This window comes from Nerophis lumbriciformis, linkage group LG38 (assembly GCF_033978685.3).
Source record: "Nerophis lumbriciformis linkage group LG38, RoL_Nlum_v2.1, whole genome shotgun sequence".
Classification (NCBI taxonomy): Eukaryota; Metazoa; Chordata; class Actinopteri; order Syngnathiformes; family Syngnathidae; genus Nerophis; species Nerophis lumbriciformis.
In genome coordinates, this window is record NC_084585.2 from 5,411,664 (window position 1) to 5,433,481 (window position 21,818).

General features: G+C 41.9%; 1 protein-coding gene across 2 annotated transcripts in view; it reads right to left on the reverse strand.

Moving 5' to 3' along the window:
• The window catches only part of LOC133578394 (lysyl oxidase homolog 2A-like), a 102,179-nt gene that overhangs the window by 21,833 nt on the left and 58,528 nt on the right, over positions 1-21,818 (reverse strand). For both annotated transcript variants that reach the window (XM_061932788.2, XM_061932787.2), the window contains exons 5-8: positions 21,309-21,525; positions 20,938-21,121; positions 4,441-4,592; positions 4,209-4,376 (exon numbers count right to left, since the gene is read on the reverse strand). In XM_061932788.2, the coding sequence (XP_061788772.2) occupies positions 4,209-4,376; positions 4,441-4,592; positions 20,938-21,121; positions 21,309-21,525 (721 nt within the window). The remainder of the gene's footprint in view (positions 1-4,208; positions 4,377-4,440; positions 4,593-20,937; positions 21,122-21,308; positions 21,526-21,818) is intronic.

Below are 21,818 nucleotides of genomic sequence, written 5' to 3' on the forward strand. Positions count from 1 at the left end.
GAATACCACCTCCAAGTCTTCTTAACCTTGTTTTACGTCTAACTTACACACTAGAAAGCTAATGTGTTTACCATAAATCTTCGTAAATATTGTTGAGAGAACATATTGTGACTGTGGCAGCTGGGGTTGTATCCATCATCTCCTGTGGCTTCTGAACACTTTCCTCACCTGCCTCCACAGTCTGAAGTGGTTTTCTGCCACCGACTGGTGTGTGGAAACATTTGGCAGCAGACACGTCCGCCTGATAAATGTGCTGCAATGATGTCATGCTACTGTGGTGCAATGATGTCATGCTAATCACCAAGTACAGTATATGTCTTGTCCCCAAAGTCCTGACTCAGCTTCTTTTTGATACTCCACCACATGGAAATCTCCTTAACACAGTCAGACTTTCCAAGATGACTGATGTGGGGGATTTATAAGACAGGAAGTCTGACGGGAAAGAAAGATGTCATTTTGTAGTTTGCTGTCATTTATTCCGTCCGTTGGTGTCATCATGTCCTATTTAAAAGTCAGATTTAGAGCGAGCCCGACCAAAGTCATCATTATTTTAGGGATGTGCATATTAATACATCATGGCTTGTGTGGGGATTTTGTCATTGATTGATTGATTGTGTCTTGAAGCAATTAGGGCACAGGTGTCAAACTCAAGGCCCGGACGCCAGATGTGGCCCGCCACTTCATTTTATTTGGCCCTGTTTACTTAAATATTGTCTAATTATGCACAAATATATTATCATAAATAATGATAAATGGGTTGTACTTGTATAGCGCTTTTCTACCTTCAAGGTACTCAAAGCGCTTTGACACTACTTCCACATTCACCCATTCACACACACATTCACACACTGATGGCGACAGCAGCCATCAGGAGCAAGGGTGAAGTGTCTTGCCCAAGGACAACAACGGACGTGACTAGGATGGTAGAAGGTGGGGATTGAACCCCAGTAACCAGCAACCCTCCGATTGCTGGCACGGCCACTCTACCAACTTTGCCACCATTCAAACCATGTTTTAAATAGAAATTAATATTAATAATAATGATTTCAAAGCTAGTTATTCATCAAATTGTGCAATGTAAAAGTAGCAATAGATTTCATGGTAAAATTAAAGCTGCAAGCAGCGTTGGTCGGGCCCGCGTATTTGGCAGGTGCTAGTCCTAAGTGTCCCAATACTTTTGTCCAGTTTTAGTCCCAAGTGTCCCAATACGTTTGGCAAGTTGTAGTCCTAAGTGTCCCAATACTTTTGTCAAGTTGTAGTCCCAAGTGTCCCAATACTTTTGTCCAGTTTTCGGCCTAAGTGTCCCAATACTTTTGTCCAGTTTTCGGCCTAAGTGTCCCAATACTTTTGTCCGGTGGTAGTCATAAGTCTCCCAATACTTTAGTCTAGTGTACCTACCTTGTCTGCATTGTGTGGGCACGCTGATGCTTCCTGCTTTTAAGCAGCCATCTTAAAAAAACAGCAGCGCAGCAGCATCAGCGCAGCGGGTCTTTGAAGGGTCATAAAATCAAAACCGGAGCAGGTATTAAAACGCTGTTCTGTTATTTTATACACAAGGGTTTAATCTCTCGCCTGTGTTAGTTTTAAGCCGAAACGACAAACGCGCTCAGAGGAGATAGTTTTTGAAGGAAGGTGACCGGTTTTTACAAAAAAATTGTTTTGAAGGGGGAATAGCAAACTTCTTGTTGATTTTTGCTGGGGGTTGTCAAGTGAGCCCTACATAGAGGTTTTTGTTTCATGTCTCTCCGACCTTCCCAGTGGGAGTTACAGGCAGTTTTGTCATTTTTTTCTTCCGAGGAGCAGTTTTTTCTGCGTTTTATTAAAAAATTGCGGTAGAGCACAATTTTTAGATTTGGGGTTAGGTTTTTTCATTAGATCGCAATTTTAGCCAGTCCTGATGTGTGTGTTCAGTTTGGTGAGTTTTGAAGCATGTTAAGGGGGTCAAATTATAGCTCAAAGAGGCAAAAGTGACTGTTTTTAGTACTTTTTTGTCTTGAAGGGGGAATTTCCAACTTCCTGTTGATTTTTGCCCGAGGATATACAATTATGAAAACTAGGTCTAAGTCAGACCTACATAGAGGTTTTTGTTTCATGTCTCTCCGACCTTCCTAGTGGGAGTTACAGGCAGTCTAGTTTTTTTCCCCCCTAGGGGGCGCTAGAGCGCAATTTTGATTTTTGCGGTTCGTTTTTTTTATTAAAAGACAATTTTTGCAGGTCCTGATGTGTGGGTCAAATATGGTGAGTTTTGAAGCATGTTAAGTGGGTCAAATTAGTGCTCAAAGAGGCGGCGGAAGAAAAAGAATAAAGAATAAAACCTTACAAATACAATAGGTCCTTATGTCCCATTGCATAAGGACTCCCAAAGGGAGTCCTTATACAATGGGCCATGCGGGCCCTAATTAAAGCTGCAAGCAGCGTTGGTCGGGCCCGCGTATTTGGCAGGTGCTAGTCCTAAGTGTCCCAATACTTTTGTCCAGTTTTAGTCCCAAGTGTCCCAATACTTTTGGCAAGTTGTAGTCCTAAGTGTCCCAATACTTTTGTCAAGTTGTAGTCCCAAGTGTCCCAATACTTTTGTCCAGTTTTCGGCCTAAGTGTCCCAATACTTTTGTCCAGTTTTCGGCCTAAGTGTCCCAATACTTTTGTCCGGTGGTAGTCATAAGTGTCCCAATACTTTTGTCTAGTGTACCTACCTTGTCTGCATTGTGTAGGCACGCTGGTGCTTCCTGCTTTTAAGCAGCCATCTTAAAAAAACAGCAGCGCAGCAGCATCAGGTCTTTGAAGGGTCATAAAATCAAAACCGAAGCAGGTATTAAAACGCTGTTCTGTTATTTTATACACAAGGGTTTAATCTCTCGCCTGTGTTAGTTTTAAGCCGAAACGACAAACGCGCTCAGAGGAGATTTTTGAAGGAAGGTGACCGGTTTTTACAAAAAAATTGTTTTGAAGGGGGAATAGCAAACTTCCTGTTGATTTTTGCTGGGGGTTGTCAATTTATGAAATGTAGGTCTAAGTGAGCCCTGCATAGAGGTTTTTGTTTCATGTCTCTCCGACCTTCCCAGTGGGAGTTACAGGCAGTTTTGTCAGTTTTTTTATCCGAGGAGCAGTTTTTTGTGCGTTTCATTAAAAAAATTGCGCTAGAGCACAATTTTGAGATTTGGGGTTAGGTTTTTTTTTATCAGATCCCAATGTTTGCCAGTCCTGATGTGTGTGTTCAGTTCGGTGAGTTTTGAAGCATGTTAAGGGGGTCAAATTACAGCTCAAAGAGGCAAAAGTGACTGTTTTTAGTACTTTTTTGTCTTGAAGGGGGAATTGCCAACTTCCTGTTGATTTTTGCCCGATGATATACAATTATGAAAACTAGGTCTAAGTCAGACCTACATACAGGTTTTTGTTTCATGTCTCTCCGATCTTCCTAGTGGGAGATATAGGCAGTCTAGTTTTTTTTTTCCACTGGTGACATTTGACTGAGTTCCACCAATCAAACCCCGCCCACCTCAACCGACGCACGGAGAGGGGGGGCGGGGGGGTTGATGTGTGGGGGAGCAGGGTTGGGGTGGGGGCGGGGTTTAGTGGTAGCAGGGGTGTATGATATAGCCCGGAAGAGTCAGGGCTGCATGGGATTCTGGGTATTTGTTCTGTTGTGTTTATGTTGTGTTAAGGTGCAGATGTTCTCCCGAAATGTGTTTGTCATTCTTGTTTGGTTTTGGTTCAAAGTGTGGCGCATTATTAGTAAGAGTCTTAAAGTTGTTTTATATGGCCACCGTCAGTGTAACCTGTGTGGCTGTTGACCAAGTATGCCTTGCTGTCACGTACGTGTGCAAGCAGAAAATGTATATTGTATAACAAGTGTTGGGCTGGCACGCTGGGGGGTTCAGCAAGTAAGCTGCTGAGCCGCATCAGAGTGATCAAAGAGCCGCATGCGGCTCCGGAGCCGCGGGTTGCCGACCCCTGAGCTAGTGTTAGTAGTTTGTGTATTAAAATACACTTACACTGTCAATCAAGGCTGGATATTATTATCTCTGTAAAGACGGTATTTTGATTATTACTGCCTGCATGCTGACATGATTTGTGTCAGTAGGGGTTGCTATTGCTCAGTGAAAGGCTCCAAGTGTGAAGTATAAGGTTCAGGTTTGCTGTGGTGGACAACCTGTAGCAAGGTGGTGTGTGTGCAGTATAAATCAGGTGTGGAAAAGGGAGAGGAGCGTTACCTGGTAGGCGTGGTTGGCAAAGCCCAAGCCCAGCTGTCTGCACACCACCATGGCCTCCATGGTCCCCCAGCTGTCACTGCACACCGCGCCCCACACAAGGGAGCCGTTCCTGTCCGTAAGAACCTCCACGCGGCCCTCGTAGGTATTCCGTCCCCCGGCCAGGCGAAGCTGCGTGGAAGACGGACGCGTGTCAAAGAAAATGCAAACATCTCCTGGGAATCGCTCCGCTTACTCTGTTCTTGAAGCCCATGGCGGGAATGTTGCACTTGACGGCAGCGTCTTCCTCGTGGCTGCAGCCCAGAGCGTCGCGGTTAAAGTGGCACTCGGTCAGAGACTTCTCAAAGCCAGAGCAGTCCACTTCGTTCATGTGCACAGGTCCGATGCCTACAAAGGCCAACACAATGTTCTTAGTTGTCTTGAACACTTTCAGAGGTGGGTAGTAACGCGCTAAATTTACTCCGTTACATCTACTTGAGTAACTTTTGGGATAAATTGTACTTCTAAGAGTAGTTTTAATGCAACTACTACTACTCGCTACTGATTTTTATCGATCTGTTAATGCACGCTTTGTTTGTTTTGGTTTGTCAGACAGACCTTCAAAGTAGGATCTATCACATGCCTGCCTTTCACCAATCAAATACAATCATTGGTGACGTTTGACTCCGTTTCACCAATCAAATGCAGTCACTGGTGACGTTTGACTCAGTTTCACCAATCAAATGCAGTCACTGGTGACGTTTGACTCCGTTTCACCAATCAAATGCAGTCACTGGTGACGTTTGACTCCGTTTCACCAATCAAATGCAGTCACTGGTGACGTTTGACTCGGTTTCACCAATCAAATGCAGTCACTGGTGACGTTTGACTCCGTTTCACCAATCAAATGCAGTCACTGGTGACGTTTGACTCCGTTTCACCAATCAAATGCAGTCACTGGTGACGTTTGACTCCGTTTCACCAATCAAATGCAGTCACTGGTGACGTTTGACTCCGTTTCACCAATCAAATGCAGTCACTGGTGACGTTTGACTCCGTTTCACCAATCAAATGCAGTCACTGGTGACGTTTGACTCCGTTTCACCAATCAAATGCAGTCACTGGTGACGTTTGACTCCGTTTCACCAATCAAATGCAGTCACTGGTGACGTTTGACTTAGTTTCACCAATCAAATGCAGTCACTGGTGACGTTTGACTCCGTTTCACCAATCAAATGCAGTCACTGGTGACGTTTGACTTAGTTTCACCAATCAAATGCAGTCACTGGTGACGTTTGACTCCGTTTCACCAATCAAATGCAGTCACTGGTGACGTTTGACTCCGTTTCACCAATCAAATGCAGTCACTGGTGACGTTTGACTCCGTTTCACCAATCAAATACAGTCACTGGTGACGTTTGACTCAGTTTCACCAATCAAATGCAGTCACTGGTGACGTTTGACTTAGTTTCACCAATCAAATACAGTCACTGGTGACGTTTGACTCCGTTTCACCAATCAAATGCAGTCACTGGTGACGTTTGACTCAGTTTCACCAATCAAATGCAGTCACTGGTGACGTTTGACTCCGTTTCACCAATCAAATGCAGTCACTGGTGACGTTTGACTTAGTTTCACCAATCAAATGCAGTCACTGGTGACGTTTGACTCCGTTTCACCAATCAAATGCAGTCACTGGTGACGTTTGACTTAGTTTCACCAATCAAATGCAGTCACTGGTGACGTTTGACTCCGTTTCACCAATCAAATGCAGTCACTGGTGACGTTTGACTCCGTTTCACCAATCAAATGCAGTCACTGGTGACGTTTGACTCCGTTTCACCAATCAAATGCAGTCACTGGTGACGTTTGACTCCGTTTCACCAATCAAATGCAGTCACTGGTGACGTTTGACTCCGTTTCACCAATCAAATGCAGTCACTGGTGAGGTTTGACTCCGTTTCACCAATCAAATACAGTCACTGGTGACGTTTGACTCCGTTTCACCAATCAAATGCAGTCACTGGTGACGTTTGACTCCGTTTCACCAATCAAATACAGTCACTGGTGACGTTTGACTCCGTTTCACCAATCAAATACAGTCACTGGTGACGTTTGACTTAGTTTCACCAATCAAATACAGTCACTGGTGACGTTTGACTCCGTTTCACCAATCAAATGCAGTCACTGGTGACGTTTGACTTAGTTTCACCAATCAAATGCAGTCACTGGTGACGTTTGACTCCGTTTCACCAATCAAATGCAGTCACTGGTGACGTTTGACTCCGTTTCACCAATCAAATGCAGTCACTGGTGACGTTTGACTCCGTTTCACCAATCAAATACAGTCACTGGTGACGTTTGACTCCGTTTCACCAATCAAATGCAGTCACTGGTGACGTTTGACTCCGTTTCACCAATCAAATACAGTCACTGGTGACGTTTGACTCCGTTTCACCAATCAAATGCAGTCACTGGTGACGTTTGACTCAGTTTCACCAATCAAATGCAGTCACTGGTGACGTTTGACTCCGTTTCACCAATCAAACAGAGCCAGGCGGTCACATAAAATTTCAGCGGCAAACAACAAGCTTAAGCTTACATGAACTCAACGTCAAATTTGAGGAAGCACATGGCGGTAAGTAACGTTAGTAGATATTTTGCCTGTCACCGTAGGCTGATGTTAGCTTCTCTGCTATGAATCACTGTCAAATGTACATCGTGTGGGGACATTTATTAATGCACTGCAGCCTCATAGACAGACACACACACACACGCATGTATAGAAACACCAATCAGAAGTGCACAGTGTGTTCCCAGGTGCAGCCCACACCTATCAGTTTATGGTTTGCGTAAAGCCTAACTTGTTATTTTCCTTTGTAATCTCTGCCTACTCAGCCTATGGTGCTGTTAAGTCATTGTGGCTCAATTTGACTTAATTTTTTTTTATGTTAATGTATTATTGTTTTAGTTACTTAAGAGATATTCCTGGCTCTGAATTTGTTCATTGCTATTTTTATGTTTTTGTGCATTATTTGTTGCCGTCACAACATACTTTTTACTTTTACTCAAGTAAATATTTGAGTGACTACTCCTTACTTTTACTTGAGTAATAAATCTCTAAAGTAACAGTACTCTTACTTGAGTACAATTTCTGGCTACTCTACCCACCTCTGAACACTTTACAATATGAACATAACGGGAAACTGATTGTCATAACTTTACCCGGGCAAAATAAGAAATACGATCTCTGGTTTACAACAAAAACAAAGGCCAGTACATCATGTTCAACAATTAAACAGCAGCAGCCTCGCCTCACTCAAGTCAACACAGAACCAGATGTCGGACTTCTTGCCCACTCATTATGTGAAAAGGAAAAATTAAATCTCTGTAAACAACATTCCTATTTTTCAGGTAGAAACAAAAATAATTTCATGATAACACGTGCGAGTCTTCCCACGTGACCGAGGAGGAATGTCCTCAGCAATATGGGCTCTGAAGAGACGGCCAGAAAAGTGCTCGCCACCGGAAGAAGTAAATCAGCCAGAAGCAGAACACGATGCTGAAGTAGTTAAAACATTCTATTCCCTCCAGTCAGGCGCAGGATGACATTTCATTGAAAATTCCAAAAGATTTGGTTGCCTACTATGAAATGGTAGTAGAAATATGTCATTGTTTTTATCCTTCCCAGCACACCCGTGTATCATATCTGATCATCATAAACAACAGTAATTTAGTGTTGCCATGGCAAAGACAAAGATACTGTACTACAGTGTTTTTGTGGTGTGCCGTGGGAGATTATGTAATTTCACCTATGTGGGTTAAAAATATTTTTTGCAAACCAGTAATTATAGTCTGCAAATGATGTGTCGGTGCTGTCTAGAGCTCGGCAGAGTAACCGCGTAATACTCTTCCATATCAGTAGGTGGCAGCCGCTAGCTAATAGCTTTGTAGATGTCGGAAACAGCGGGAGGCAGGGTGCAGGTAAAAAGGTATCTAATGCTTAAACCAAAAATAAACAAAAGGTGAGTGCCCCTAAGAAAAGGCATTGAAGCTTAGGGAAGGCTATGCAGAACGAAACTAAAACTGAACTGGCTGCAAAGTAAACAAAAACAGAATGCTGGACGACAGCAAAGACTTACTGTGGAGCAAAGACAATGTACATCCGAACATGACATGACAATCAACAATGTCCCCACAAAGAAGGATAAAAACAACTGAAATATTCTTGAATGCTTAAACATACTGTATTTTTCGGAGGATAAGTCGCTCCGGAGTATAAGTCGCTCCGGCCGAAAAGGCATAATAAAGAAGGGAAAAAACATATATAACACCAACCACCCTGTTTTTGTTTTTGTTTTTTTCATGTATATATTCATTTCACACCATATTCATTGCACTTCTACATTTTTTATATTTTTATATATTTGCACATTGTTTTTCTAGCATGCACACATCGCACTGTATGGAATGGCCTCAATCTCGTTACCTTGCGTAATGACAGTAAAGCTGATTCTGATTCTGATTCTGATTCTGAAAAGGCATTGAAGCTTAGGGAAGGCTATGCAGAACGAAACTAAAACTGAACTGGCTGCAAAGTAAACAAAAACAGAATGCTGGACGACAGCAAAGACTTACTGTAGAGCAAAGACGGCGTCCATAATGTACATCCGAACATGACATGACAATCAACAATGTCCCCACAAAGAAGGATAAAAACAACTGAAATATTCTTGAATGCTTAAACATACCGTATTTTTCGGAGTATAAGTCGCACCGGCCGAAAAGGCATAATAAAGAAGGGAAAAAACATATATAAGTCGCATTTTTTGGGGAAATGTATTTGATAAAAGCCAACACCAAGAATAGACATTTGAAAGGCAATTTCAAATAAATAAAGAATAGTGAACAACAGGCTGAATAAGTGTACGTTATATGAGGCATAAATAACCAACTGGTATGTTAACGTAACATATTATGGTAAGAGTCACTCAAATAACTATAACATATAGAACATGCTATACGTTTACCAAACAATCTGTCACTCCTAATCGCTAAATCCCATGAAATCTTATACGTCTAGTCTCTTACGTGAATGAGATCAATAATATTATTTGATATTTTACGCTAATGTGTTAATAATTTCACACATAAGTCGCTCCTGAGTATAAGTCGCACCCCCGGCCAAACTATGAAAAAAACTGCGACTTATAGTCCGAAAAATACGGTAGGTGGCAGCCGGTAGCTAACTGCTTTGTAGATGTCGGAAACAGCGGGAGGCAGCGTGCAGGTAAAAAGCTGTCTAATGTTTAAACCAAAAATAAACAAAAGGTGAGTGCCCCTAAGAAAAGGCATTGAAGCTTAGGGAAGGCTATGCAGAACGAAACTAAAACTGAACTGGCTGCAAAGTAAACAAAAACAGAATGCTGGACGACAGCAAAGACTTACTGTGGAGCAAAGACGGCGTCCACAAAGTACATCCGAACATGACATGACAATCAACAATGTCCCCACGAAGAAGGATAAAAACAACTGAAATATTCTTGAATGCTTGAACATACCGTATTTTTCGGAGTATAAGTCGCTCCGGAGTATAAGTCGCACCGGCCGAAAAGGCATAATAAAGAAGGGAAAAAACATATATAAGTCGCATTTTTTGGGGAAATGGATTTGATAAAAGCCAACACCAAGAATAGACATTTGAAAGGCAATTTAAAATAAATAAAGAATAGTGAACAACAGGCTGAATAAGTGTACGTTATATGAGGCATAAATAACCAACTGGTATGTTAACGTAACATATTATGGTAAGAGTCATTCAAATAACTATAACATATAGAACATGCTATACGTTTACCAAACAATCTGTCACTCCTAATCGCTAAATCCCATGAAATCTTATACGTCTAGTCTCTTACGTGAATGAGATCAAGAATATTATTTGATATTTTACGCTAATGTGTTAATAATTTCACACATAAGTCGCTCCTGAGTATAAGTCGCACCCCCGGCCAAACTATGAAAAAAACTGCGACTTATAGTCCGAAAAATACGGTAGGTGGCAGCCGGTAGCTAACTGCTTTGTAGATGTCGGAAACAGCGGGAGGCAGCGTGCAGGTAAAAAGCTGTCTAATGTTTAAACCAAAAATAAACAAAAGGTGAGTGCCCCTAAGAAAAGGCATTGAAGCTTAAGGAAGGCTATGCAGAACGAAACTAAAACTGAACTGGCTACAAAGTAAACAAAAACAGAATGCTGGACGACAGCAAAGACTTACTGTGGAGCAAAGACGGCGTCCACAAAGTACATCCGAACATGACATGACAATCAACAATGTCCCCACAAAGAAGTATAAAAACAACTGAAATATTCTTGAATGCTTAAACATACCGCATTTTTCGGAGTATAAGTCGCTCCGGAGTATAAGCCGCACCGGCCGAAAAGGCATAATAAAGAAGGGAAAAAACATATATAAGTCGCACTGGAGTATAAGTCGCATTTTTTGGGGAAATGTATTTGATAAAAGCCAACACCAAGAATAGACATTTGAAAGGCAATTTAAAATAAATAAAGAATAGTGAACAACAGGCTGAATAAGTGTACGTTATATGAGGCATAAATAACCAACTGGTATGTTAACGTAACATATTATGGTAAGAGTCATTCAAATAACTATAACATATAGAACATGCTATACGTTTACCAAACAATCTGTCACTCCTAATCGCTAAATCCCATGAAATCTTATACGTCTAGTCTCTTACGTGAATGAGATAAATAATATTATTTGATATTTTACGCTAATGTGTTAATCATTTCACACATAAGTCGCTCCTGAGTATAAGTCGCACCCCCGGCCAAACTATGAAAAAAACTGCGACTTATAGTCCGAAAAATACGGTAGGTGGCAGCCGGTAGCTAACTGCTTTGTAGATGTCGGAAACAGCGTGCAGGTAGAAAGCTGTCTAATGTTTAAACCAAAAATAAACAAAAGGTGAGTGCCCCTAAGAAAAGGCATTGAAGCTTAGGGAAGGCTATGCAGAACGAAACTAAAACTGAACTGGCTGCAAAGTAAACAAAAACAGAATGCTGGACGATAGCAAAGACTTACTGTGGAGCAAAGACGGCGTCCACAAAGTACATCCGAACATGACAAGACAGTCAACAATGTCCCCACAAAGAAGGATAAAAACAACTGAAATATTCTTGAATGCTAAAACAAAGTAGGTGCGGGAAATATCGCTCAAGGAAGACATGAAACTGCTACAGGAAAATATCCCAAAAAAGAGAAAAAGCCACCAAAATAGGAGCGCAAGACAAGAACCAAAACACAACACACAGGAAAACAGCAAAAAAATGGCGTGATGTGACAGTACACCTACTTTGAGACAAGAGCTATATTGATATATACGGTACCGTATTTTTCTGAGTATAAGTCGCTCCGGAGTATAAGTCGCACCGACCGAAAATGCATAATAAAGAAGGGAAAAAAAACATATACCGTATTTTTCCACTATAAGTCGCAGTTTTTTTCATAGTTTGGCCGGGGGTGCGACTTATACTCTGGAGCGACTTATGTGTGAAATTATTAACACATTAGCGTAAAATATCAAATAATATTATTGATCTCATTCACGTAAGAGACTAGACGTATAAGATTTCATGGGATTTAGCGATTAGGAGTGACAGATTGTTTGGTAAACGTATAGCATGTTCTATATGTTATAGTTATTTGAATGACTCTTACCATAATATGTTACGTTAACATACCAGTTGGTTATTTATGCCTCATATAACGTACACTTATTCAGCCTGTTGTTCACTATTCTTTATTTATTTTAAATTGCCTTTCAAATGTCTAATCTTGGTGTTGGATTTTATCAATTAAATTTCCCCCAAAAATGCAACTTATATATGTTTTTTTCCTTCTTTATTATGTATTTTCGGCCGGTGCGACTTATACGCCGGAGCGATTTATAATCCGAAAAATACGGTAAACAAAAACAGAATGCTGGACAACAGCAAAGACTTACTGTGGAGCAAAGACGGCGTCCACAATGTACATCCGAACATGACACGACAGTCAACAATGTCCCCACAAAGAAGGATAAAAACAACTGAAATATTCTTGAATGCTAACACAAAGTAGATGCGGGAAATATCGCTCAAGGAAGACATGAAACTGCTACAGGAAAATACCAAAAAAAGAGAAAAAGCCACCAAAATAGGAGCGCAAGACAAGAACCAAAACACAACACACAGGAAAACAGCAAAAAATGGCGTGATGTGACAGTACACCTACTTTGAGACAAGAGCTATATTGATATATACCGTATTTTTCGGAGTATAAGTCGCTCCGGAGTATAAGTCGCACCGACCGAAAATGCATAATAAAGAAGGGAAAAAAAACATATACCGTATTTTTCGGACTATAAGTCGCAGTTTTTTTCATAGTTTGGCCGGGGGTGCGACTTATACTCTGGAGCGACTTATGTGTGAAATGATTAACACATTAGCGTAAAATATCAAATAATATTATTGATCTCATTCACGTAAGAGACTAGACGTATAAGATTTCATGGGATTTAGCGATGAGGAGTGACAGATTGTTTGGTAAACGTATAGCATGTTCTATATTTTATAGTTATTTGAATGACTCTTACCATAATATGTTACGTTAACATACCAGTTGGTTATTTATGCCTCATATAACGTACACTTATTCAGCCTGTTGTTCACTCTTCTTTATTTATTTAAAATTGCCTTCCAAATGTCTATTCCTGGTGTTGGATTGTATCAATTAAATTTCCCCCAAAAATGCGACTTATACTCCAATGCAACTTATATATGTTTTTTTCCTTCTTTATTATGTATTTTCGGCCGGTGCGACTTAAACGCCGGAGCGATTTATAATCCGAAAAATACGGTAAACAAAAACAGAATGCTGGACAACAGCAAAGACTTACTGTGGAGCAAAGACGGCGTCCACAATGTACATCCGAACATGACACGACAGTCAACAATGTCCCCACAAAGAAGGATAAAAACAACTGAAATATTCTTGAACGCTAACACAAAGTAGATGCGGGAAATATCGCTCAAAGGAAGACATGAAACTGCTACAGGAAAATATCCCAAAAAAGAGAAAAAAACACCAAAATAGGAGCGCAAGACAAGAACCAAAACACAACACACAGGAAAACAGCAAAAAATGGCGTGATGTGACAGTACACCTACTTTGAGACAAGAGCTATATTGATATATACCGTATTTTTCGGAGTATAAGTCGCTCCGGAGTATAAGTCGCACCGACCGAAAATGCATAATAAAGAAGGGAAAAAAAACATATACCGTATTTTTCCACTATAAGTCGCAGTTTTTTTCATAGTTTGGCCGGGGGTGCGACTTATACTCTGGAGCGACTTATGTGTGAAATGATTAACACATTAGCATAAAATATCAAATAATATTATTGATCTCATTCACGTAAGAGACTAGACGTATAAGATTTCATGGGATTTAGCGATTAGGAGTGACAGATTGTTTGGTAAACGTATAGCATGTTCTATATGTTATAGTTATTTGAATGACTCTTACCATAATATGTTACGTTAACATACCAGTTGGTTATTTATGCCTCATATAACGTACACTTATTCAGCCTGTTGTTCACTATTCTTTATTTATTTTAAATTGCCTTTCAAATGTCTAATCTTGGTGTTGGATTTTATCAATTAAATTTCCCCCCAAAAATGCGACTTATACTCCAATGCAACTTATATATGTTTTTTTCCTTCTTTATTATGTATTTTCGGCCGGTGCGACTTATACGCCCGAGCGATTTATAATCCGAAAAATACGGTAAACAAAAACAGAATGCTGGACAACAGCAAAGACTTACTGTGGAGCAAAGACGGCGTCCACAATGTACATCCGAACATGACACGACAATCAACAATGTCCCCACAAAGAAGGATAAAAACAACTGAAATATTCTTGAATGCTAACACAAAGTAGATGCGGGAAATATCGCTCAAAGGAAGACATGAAACTGCTACAGGAAAATACCAAAAAAAGAGAAAAAGCCACTAAAACACTACACACAGGAAAACAGCAAAAATTGGCGTGATGTGACAGTACACCTACTTTGAGACAAGAGCTATATTGATACATAGTTGGCTATGCTTTAAAGTCATATCCAATAATTGCGACAACGACTTTTTACTGTCAACTGAGTTTCGTTTTTTTAACGATTTCTGCTGGTGGTGTGCCTCCGGATATTTTCAACGCGAAAAATGTGCCTTGGCTCAAAAAAGGTTGAAAAACACTGCTATACCAGACACTATTTCTTTAGGCTCAATTAATATAAAATGCTGTAAAAACACAAACCTAATAATTAAATGGTTATGTATGACGTTATTATGAATTATATTGTACAAAATTATGCATAATTGAGCTTACGACATCTCCAAATGTTCTGTTTGCATTCATGATGTATAGCTCATTTCCGATTCAGCGTGGAACCTGGAAATCATTATTTTGATGTCTTCACAGTCACCGACTTCCCAAAACAAACATCACCTATTCTGAGTCTGTGTGTGTGGTAGCCTGTAGAAAGCAGCGGTCACCTCCTGAAAAAGAAAAAACCTTGCACACTCTCCAAAAAGAATTCCTCGTCTGAAACCCTTAACAGCTGCTTTTTTTCTTTTTTTCTGTGCTGGAACATTTTGTACACTCATCTACTCTACATGCGGAGGAGGAGTGTTCCAGCAAACGTGATTGTTTTACACTTAAATATTGCCTTTCACAGTTTTTGGAAGCTAATAATGCATTGTCCATACGTTCTACTTGGGTTTTTGTCTGCTTGGCTTGTGGCTTTATATGCTGATTGAAGGTCTGGAGTGGAGTAGTCTGACTGAGGTCTGACAAAAACAGGTGGACATTTCAGTTTTTCGTCTAAAAGTGTCATTTTCACAGCTGGAAGCAGGTTTGATTTAACTTTTGTGCATATTTTCACATTTTTGTGGCATTGACAATTTAAATAGGAGTGGAGGTTTTGTGTGTGGATAGTTCCTTCATGACAGCGTTTGTATAAGGTCAGAGCATGAGGGACAACACATTAGATCAATGTTTTTCAACCACTGTGCCGTGAGATACAGTCTGGTGTGCGGTTATGTAATTTCACCTAATTGGGTTAAAAATATGTTTTGCAAACCAGTAATTATAAGCTCGGCAGAGTAACCGTGTAATACTCTTCCATATCAGTAGGTGGCAGCAGGTAGCTAATTGCTTTGTAGATGTCGGGAACGTGGTTTGTCGTGATCACAATATGCGGGAGGCAGCGTGTATTAGGGGTCTAACGGTACACAAAAATTTCGGTTCGGTACGTACCTCGGTTTAGAGGTCACGGTTCGGTTCATTTTCGGTACAGTAAGAAAACAACAAAATGTAAATTTTGGGGTTATTTATTTACCAAATTTGCAAAATCTTCCACCAAAACTATTTTTCTTAGTGGAATATTTGATGTGAAGTAATGGGAACCTTGGATAGGTCAATAATTCATAACGACATTGATTTTGATTCAATATTATGTTTTGAGCAATGACAGTTTGAAAGATAAACAGCTTTGTTTTATATTTTCTGCACTATAAGGCGCACCTTCAATGAATGGCCTATTTTAAAACGTTGTTCATATACAGTGTTGGGACTCTACTTACTTTGTAACGCGTTACTGTAACGCCGTTAGTTTCGGCGGTAACTAGTAATCTAACGCGTTATTTTTTTTTATTCAGTAATTTATTTACCGTTACTACATGATGCGTTACTGCGTTATTTTACGTTACTTTTGATGTAGTATCGGCTAGAAACAGAAGCGCTGCGGTGTCGTTCTTCTGAATCTTCCTCTGTCACAAGCCGGAGAGAAGAAAAGAGGCGCGGTCTATGTGTGTGTGGGTGTGGGTGTGGGGAGGGGATGAGGCACACAAGTTTTTTTTGTTTCATATATCAAACCGCGGATCACGTGATCCGCGGTTTGATATATGAAACAAAAAAAAAAGTTGTTGGCACGTTCAGTCCACACACAGTGTGGTCATGGCGAGCGGAGTAACGGAGGAGCTTGAACGCCCCCGCCATTGAATCGGTGTGTTTATAAGTGCAAATTCGGTTGTGCAAAACGAGGGTTTTAAACACATGCTGAACGTGCTTGAACCACGTTACGACACCCCGTCGCGCACCCACTTCAGCAATAAGATTGTGCCAGATCTTTATGAGCAGGAGAAGAAAAAAGTTGTGGATGAACTATCCCGAGCATCATCTGTTGCGCTCATGACAGACGGGTGGACGTCCAGCGGAACTATAAGCGCTCACTTCATCACAGCAGACTGGGAGATGAGAAGACACGCCCCCTCTACGAGAGTCACCTTGCGCAGGTACTGACACAAGCAGTGGAGGAATGGAAGATAAAGATATCCCAGTCACACGGGATAATGCCAAAAATCAAATAATTACAGAGAATGAGGCAGGACTGGGACCACAGATAGGTGCTTTGCACATGTAGTGAATTTGGCATCACAGAAGGGAATCTCAGTCAATAGGATGGAGCGCCTCTTTGGGAGGATCAGGAAGGTTTCTTACTTCCACCCAAGCACAACAGCTGCTCATGTGCTTAAGACAAAGCAAGAAATGCTAAAGCTGCCTGCTCATACATGATGTCCCAACGAGGTGGAACTCCACTTATGATATGTTGGAGCAGCAGGCAGCTATATACTCTGCATTGACCCACAACACCCTGAAGACAAATGTCACCCTGTCTGATGATGATGTGAGAGTGGCAGGTGAGGTCCTCCAGGTGCTTAAACCCCTCAAAAGTGTTCCATCTCTACTGAGCACTGAAACTTCACCATCTGTGTCAACGATCCTGCCACTGAAAACAAGTATTCTACAATCCATGGCTCCAAGTGTGGAAGACAGCAGCATCACTCCAGATGTCAGGCTTTATGTTTCAAGGAAGATGATGTGCCTTCTTATGTTGCACTTTAACTTGTTTTTTATTCATGGTCATTGGTCCAAGTTTAAAGAAAGGAGGAATGCCTTTTTATGTTGCACTGTTTTTCATTAATTATGTTAAAAGGAAAATAAAAATGTATGTCAAGTTGATCAACAGATTGTATTATTCTCCAGTGCAATAACAGTACTGAAATGAAGGCAAAAAGGGCATTAATGGGAGCTTTAAAAAAAAAAGAAGAAAAAAAGAAGTAACTAAATAGTTACTTTTTACAGTAACGCATTACTTTTTGGTGTAAGTAACTGAGTTAGTAACTGAGTTACTTTTGAAATAAAGTAACTAGTAACTGTAACTAGTTACTGGTTTTCAGTAACTAACCCAACACTGTTCATATATAAGGCACACCGCATTGTAAGGCGCATAGAATAGACGCTACAGTAGAGGCTGGGGTTGCGAGACCTGTTGTGGCTCAATATTGGTCCATATATAAGGAGCAACCGGATTATAAGGCGCACTGTCAGCTTTTGAGAAAATTTGAGGTTTTTAGGTGCGCCTTATAGTGCGGAAAATACTGTATTTTCTGCACTATAAGGCGCACCTAAAAACCTCCAATTTTGCAACTTTTTCTAAATTACATTATAAGGCACACTGTCAGCTTTTGAGAAAATTGGAGGTTTTTAGGTGCGTTTTATAGTGCAGAAATACGTTTTTTAGGTGCACCTTATAGTGCGGAAAATACGGTATTTTCCGCACTATAAGGCGCACCTAAAAACCTCCAATTTTGCAACTATTTCTAAATTACATTATAAGGCGCACTGTCAGCTTTTGAGAAAATTTGAGGTTTTTAGGTGTGCCTTATAGTGCGGAAAATACGGTATTTTCCGCACTATAAGGCACACCTAAAAACCTCAAATTTTCTCAAAAGCTGACAGTGCGCCTTATAATGAAATTTAGAAATAGTTGCAAAATTGGAGGTTTTTGATTCAATATTATGTTTTGAGCAATGACAGTTTGAAAGAAAAAAAAAACAGCTTTGTTTTATTAGTCAACATTGCAACTTTTTCTAAATTACATTTCACCTTTAAGCTTTTTTTATTTCACTTTTGTTATGTTTTTGTTTATTTTAATAGTATTTTTAGAATGTGCCGTGGGCCTTTAAAACATTAGCTGTGGGCCGCAAATGGCCTGCGGGGGCACACTTTTGACACCCCCGCTATAGATAATAAAAAATTAAATGTGATAAATCTATGGATAAAAAGCAGAGCCTGGCGACGCATGCACGTTTATCATAACTCTCTCTCTCTCTCTCTCTGTCTCTGCCCCTCCCTCACCAATGCTGCCAATTTGTTTTGTTTTTAACCCCTTCTTAACCCTGAACGTACATTGAAAATACACGCAACCCTAACTCAAAATGCCGGACAATTGAGGCATTTAAGAAACTCCGCCCTGACAGCTCCGCAAAAGAGGACATGTCCGGTGAAAAGAGGACGTATGGTCAGTCTATCATAGCCCGTTAGCTGCTAGCATGCCGTGTGTTGTGCCTCGGTGTGCATTGTTTACACAACGTGCGTTACGCTACTTAATATGTCCGTGTGGAAACTCGTTCGGTACACCTCCGAACCGAACCGGAACCCCCGTACCGAAACGGCTCAATACAAATACACGTACCGTTAAACCCCTAGTTGACACTTTTAAATACCTGGGAGTAACCTTGGACAATAAACTCACCTTTGATCAGCACACCACGGACATTCAAAAAAGAAGTCAACAAAGACTGTCAGCCATCCGTAAACTTAAAGGACTATACGTTGCACCTCACCTCCTGTTATTACTGGACCAAAGCATTGTTCAACCCATCCTTCTGTACTGTTCCACATGTTTCTTCACTATGCTTTCTGTAACCAACCGGACCAAACTCACAAAATCAAAATCATCGACCTAGCCACACCCGATATCTCAGATCTATCATCCAACTGGCAAACACAATAGTCCAGGATATCACTCACCCACTACACCAATATACCATCAGGACGCAGGTACAGAACCACAAAATTCCGGAGGGCCCGCCTCGGGAAAAGCCTTATCCCTGCAGCTATAGCCGCCCTAAACAGCCGGCCTGTCTGACAAGCCTGTAAATGTGTTGGTTGATTGAAACTTTTATTAGTAGATTGCACAGTACAGTACATATTCCGTACAATTGACCACTAAATGGTAACACCCCAATAAGTTTTTCAACTTGTTTAAGTCGGGGTCCACGTTAATCAGTTCATGGTAATGAATGTTGGTAATGTTGGTGCTGTCACTGTCATGTATGATGTTTTTTTGCTATTTTTGTCCATCCATCCATCCATCTTCCTCCGCTTATCCGAGGTCGGGTCGCGGGGGCAGCAGCCTAAGCAGGGAAGCCCAGACTTCCCTCTCCCCAGCCACTTCGTCCAGCTCTTCCTGTGGGACCCCGAGGCGTTCCCAGGCCAGCCGGGAGACATAGTCTTCCCAACGTGTCCTGGGTCTTCCTCGTGGCCTCCTACCGGTCGGACGTGCCCTAAACACCTCCCTCGGGAGTCGCTCGGGTGGCATCCTGACAAGATGCCCGAACCACCTCATCTGGCTCCTCTCGATGTGGAGGAGCAGCGGCTTTACTTTGAGCTCCCCCCGGATGACAGAGCTTCTCACCCTATCTCTAAGGGAGAGCCCCGCCACCCGGCGGAGGAAACTCATTTCGGCCGCTTGTACCCGTGATCTTGTCCTTTCGGTCATAACCCAAAGCTCATGACCATAGGTGAGGATGGGAACATAGATCGACCGGTAAATTGAGAGCTTTGCCTTCCGGCTCAGCTCCTTCTTCACCACAACGGATCGATACAGCGTCCGCATTACTGAAGACGCCGCACCGATCCGCCTGTCGATCTCACGATCCACTCTTCCCTCACTCGTGAACAAGACTCCGAGGTACTTGAACTCCTCCACTTGGGGCAAGATCTCCTCCCCAACCCGGAGATGGCACTCCACCCTTTTCCGGGCGAGAACCATGGACTCGGACTTGGAGGTGCTGATTCTCATCCCAGTCGCTTCACACACGGCTGCGAACCGATCCAGCGAGAGCTGAAGATCCTGGCCAGATGAAGCCATCAGGACCACATCATCTGCAAAAAGCAGAGACCTAATCCTGCAGCCACCAAACCAGATCCCCTCAACGCCTTGACTGCGCCTAGAAATTCTGTCCATAAAAGTTATGAACAGAATCGGTGACAAAGGGCAGCCTTGGCGGAGTCCAACCCTCACTGGAAACGTGTCCGACTTACTGCCGGCAAAGCGGACCAAGCTCTGGCACTGATCATACAGGGAGCGGACTGCCACAATCAGACCGTCCGAAACCCCATACTCTCTGAGCACTCCCCACAGGACTTCCCGAGGGACACGGTCGAATGCCTTCTCCAAGTCCACAAAACACATGTAGACTGGTTGGGCAAACTCCCGTGCACCCTCAAGGACCCTGCCGAGAGTATAGAGCTGGTCCACAGTTCCACGACCAGGACGAAAACCACACTGTTCCTCCTGAATCCGAGGTTCGACTATCGGCTATTTTTGTCCGTGATGTGTAATTTATTGTTTAAATGTACGGTCAGTGAAAATTAATTTCCCCACGGGGACCAATAAATCCAAATCTAATCTAAAAAAGATAAAGAAACTAAGTGAAAACAAGTGATTGTGTGTAAGTTCACATTAGAACTGAATTGGAGCAGAGAGTCTACCTTGACCCATTTTGGCGCCGGTCATTGCCTCTTTGGCGCTGCCGAAGCCCAGCTCTCGACACACCACCGTGGCAGCTCGAATGTTCCAGTTGTCGTCACACACCGTGCCCCACTCGCCGTTCCTCAGCACCTCTACTCGACCCTCCCCTATCATGGCTCCTCCTTTTAGTCGTACCAGGGGTTGCTGAGCAGTTGGTCCACGAGAGTGAAGTAGGGAACAAGGAAAGACATGAATAAACACAAAGTGCGTACAGTAGTAGTCTGGGTATAATGACGGTCTACATTCCGGTGACAAATGTAGCCTTCATGAGCGCTGGGTCACTTAGGCCCACGTACAATGAATTGCTTAAGAAACCACGCCGATGACCAACCTCCAGCCTGTACGCCTTCCGGAAGCCGGTACTGAGACTGGGAGCAAAGGTCCGTCCAGGAACACAGCTGAGCACTACAGGCATGCCCTTGGCACAGGTGCTGTTGCCCTTCAGCTCGATCTCCCTACCCAGTTTGCAGTCAGACAGGTCGGCCTCGTTACCCGTGCAGTTGACGGAGAAACCCCAGAAGTTCTTCTTTCGGCGCTTGGCCAGTAATCTGGAAGAGAAATATGCACATTAAATAACTTACGACCAAACTATCATCCCCACAAATATGTCTTTTTTTTGTCGGTTTGATTGATTGAAACTTTTATTAGTAGATTGCACAGTACAGTACATATTCCGTACAATTGACCACTAAATGGTAACACCCGAATAAGTTTTTCAACTTGTTTAAGTCGAGGTCCACGTTAATCAATTCATGGTAAGGTGAGGCTTAGGTGTTAGTTCATGTACCAACCTGTCGACTAGAACGCCAACGTGGAAGTTACATAACACCTTAAGGTATAG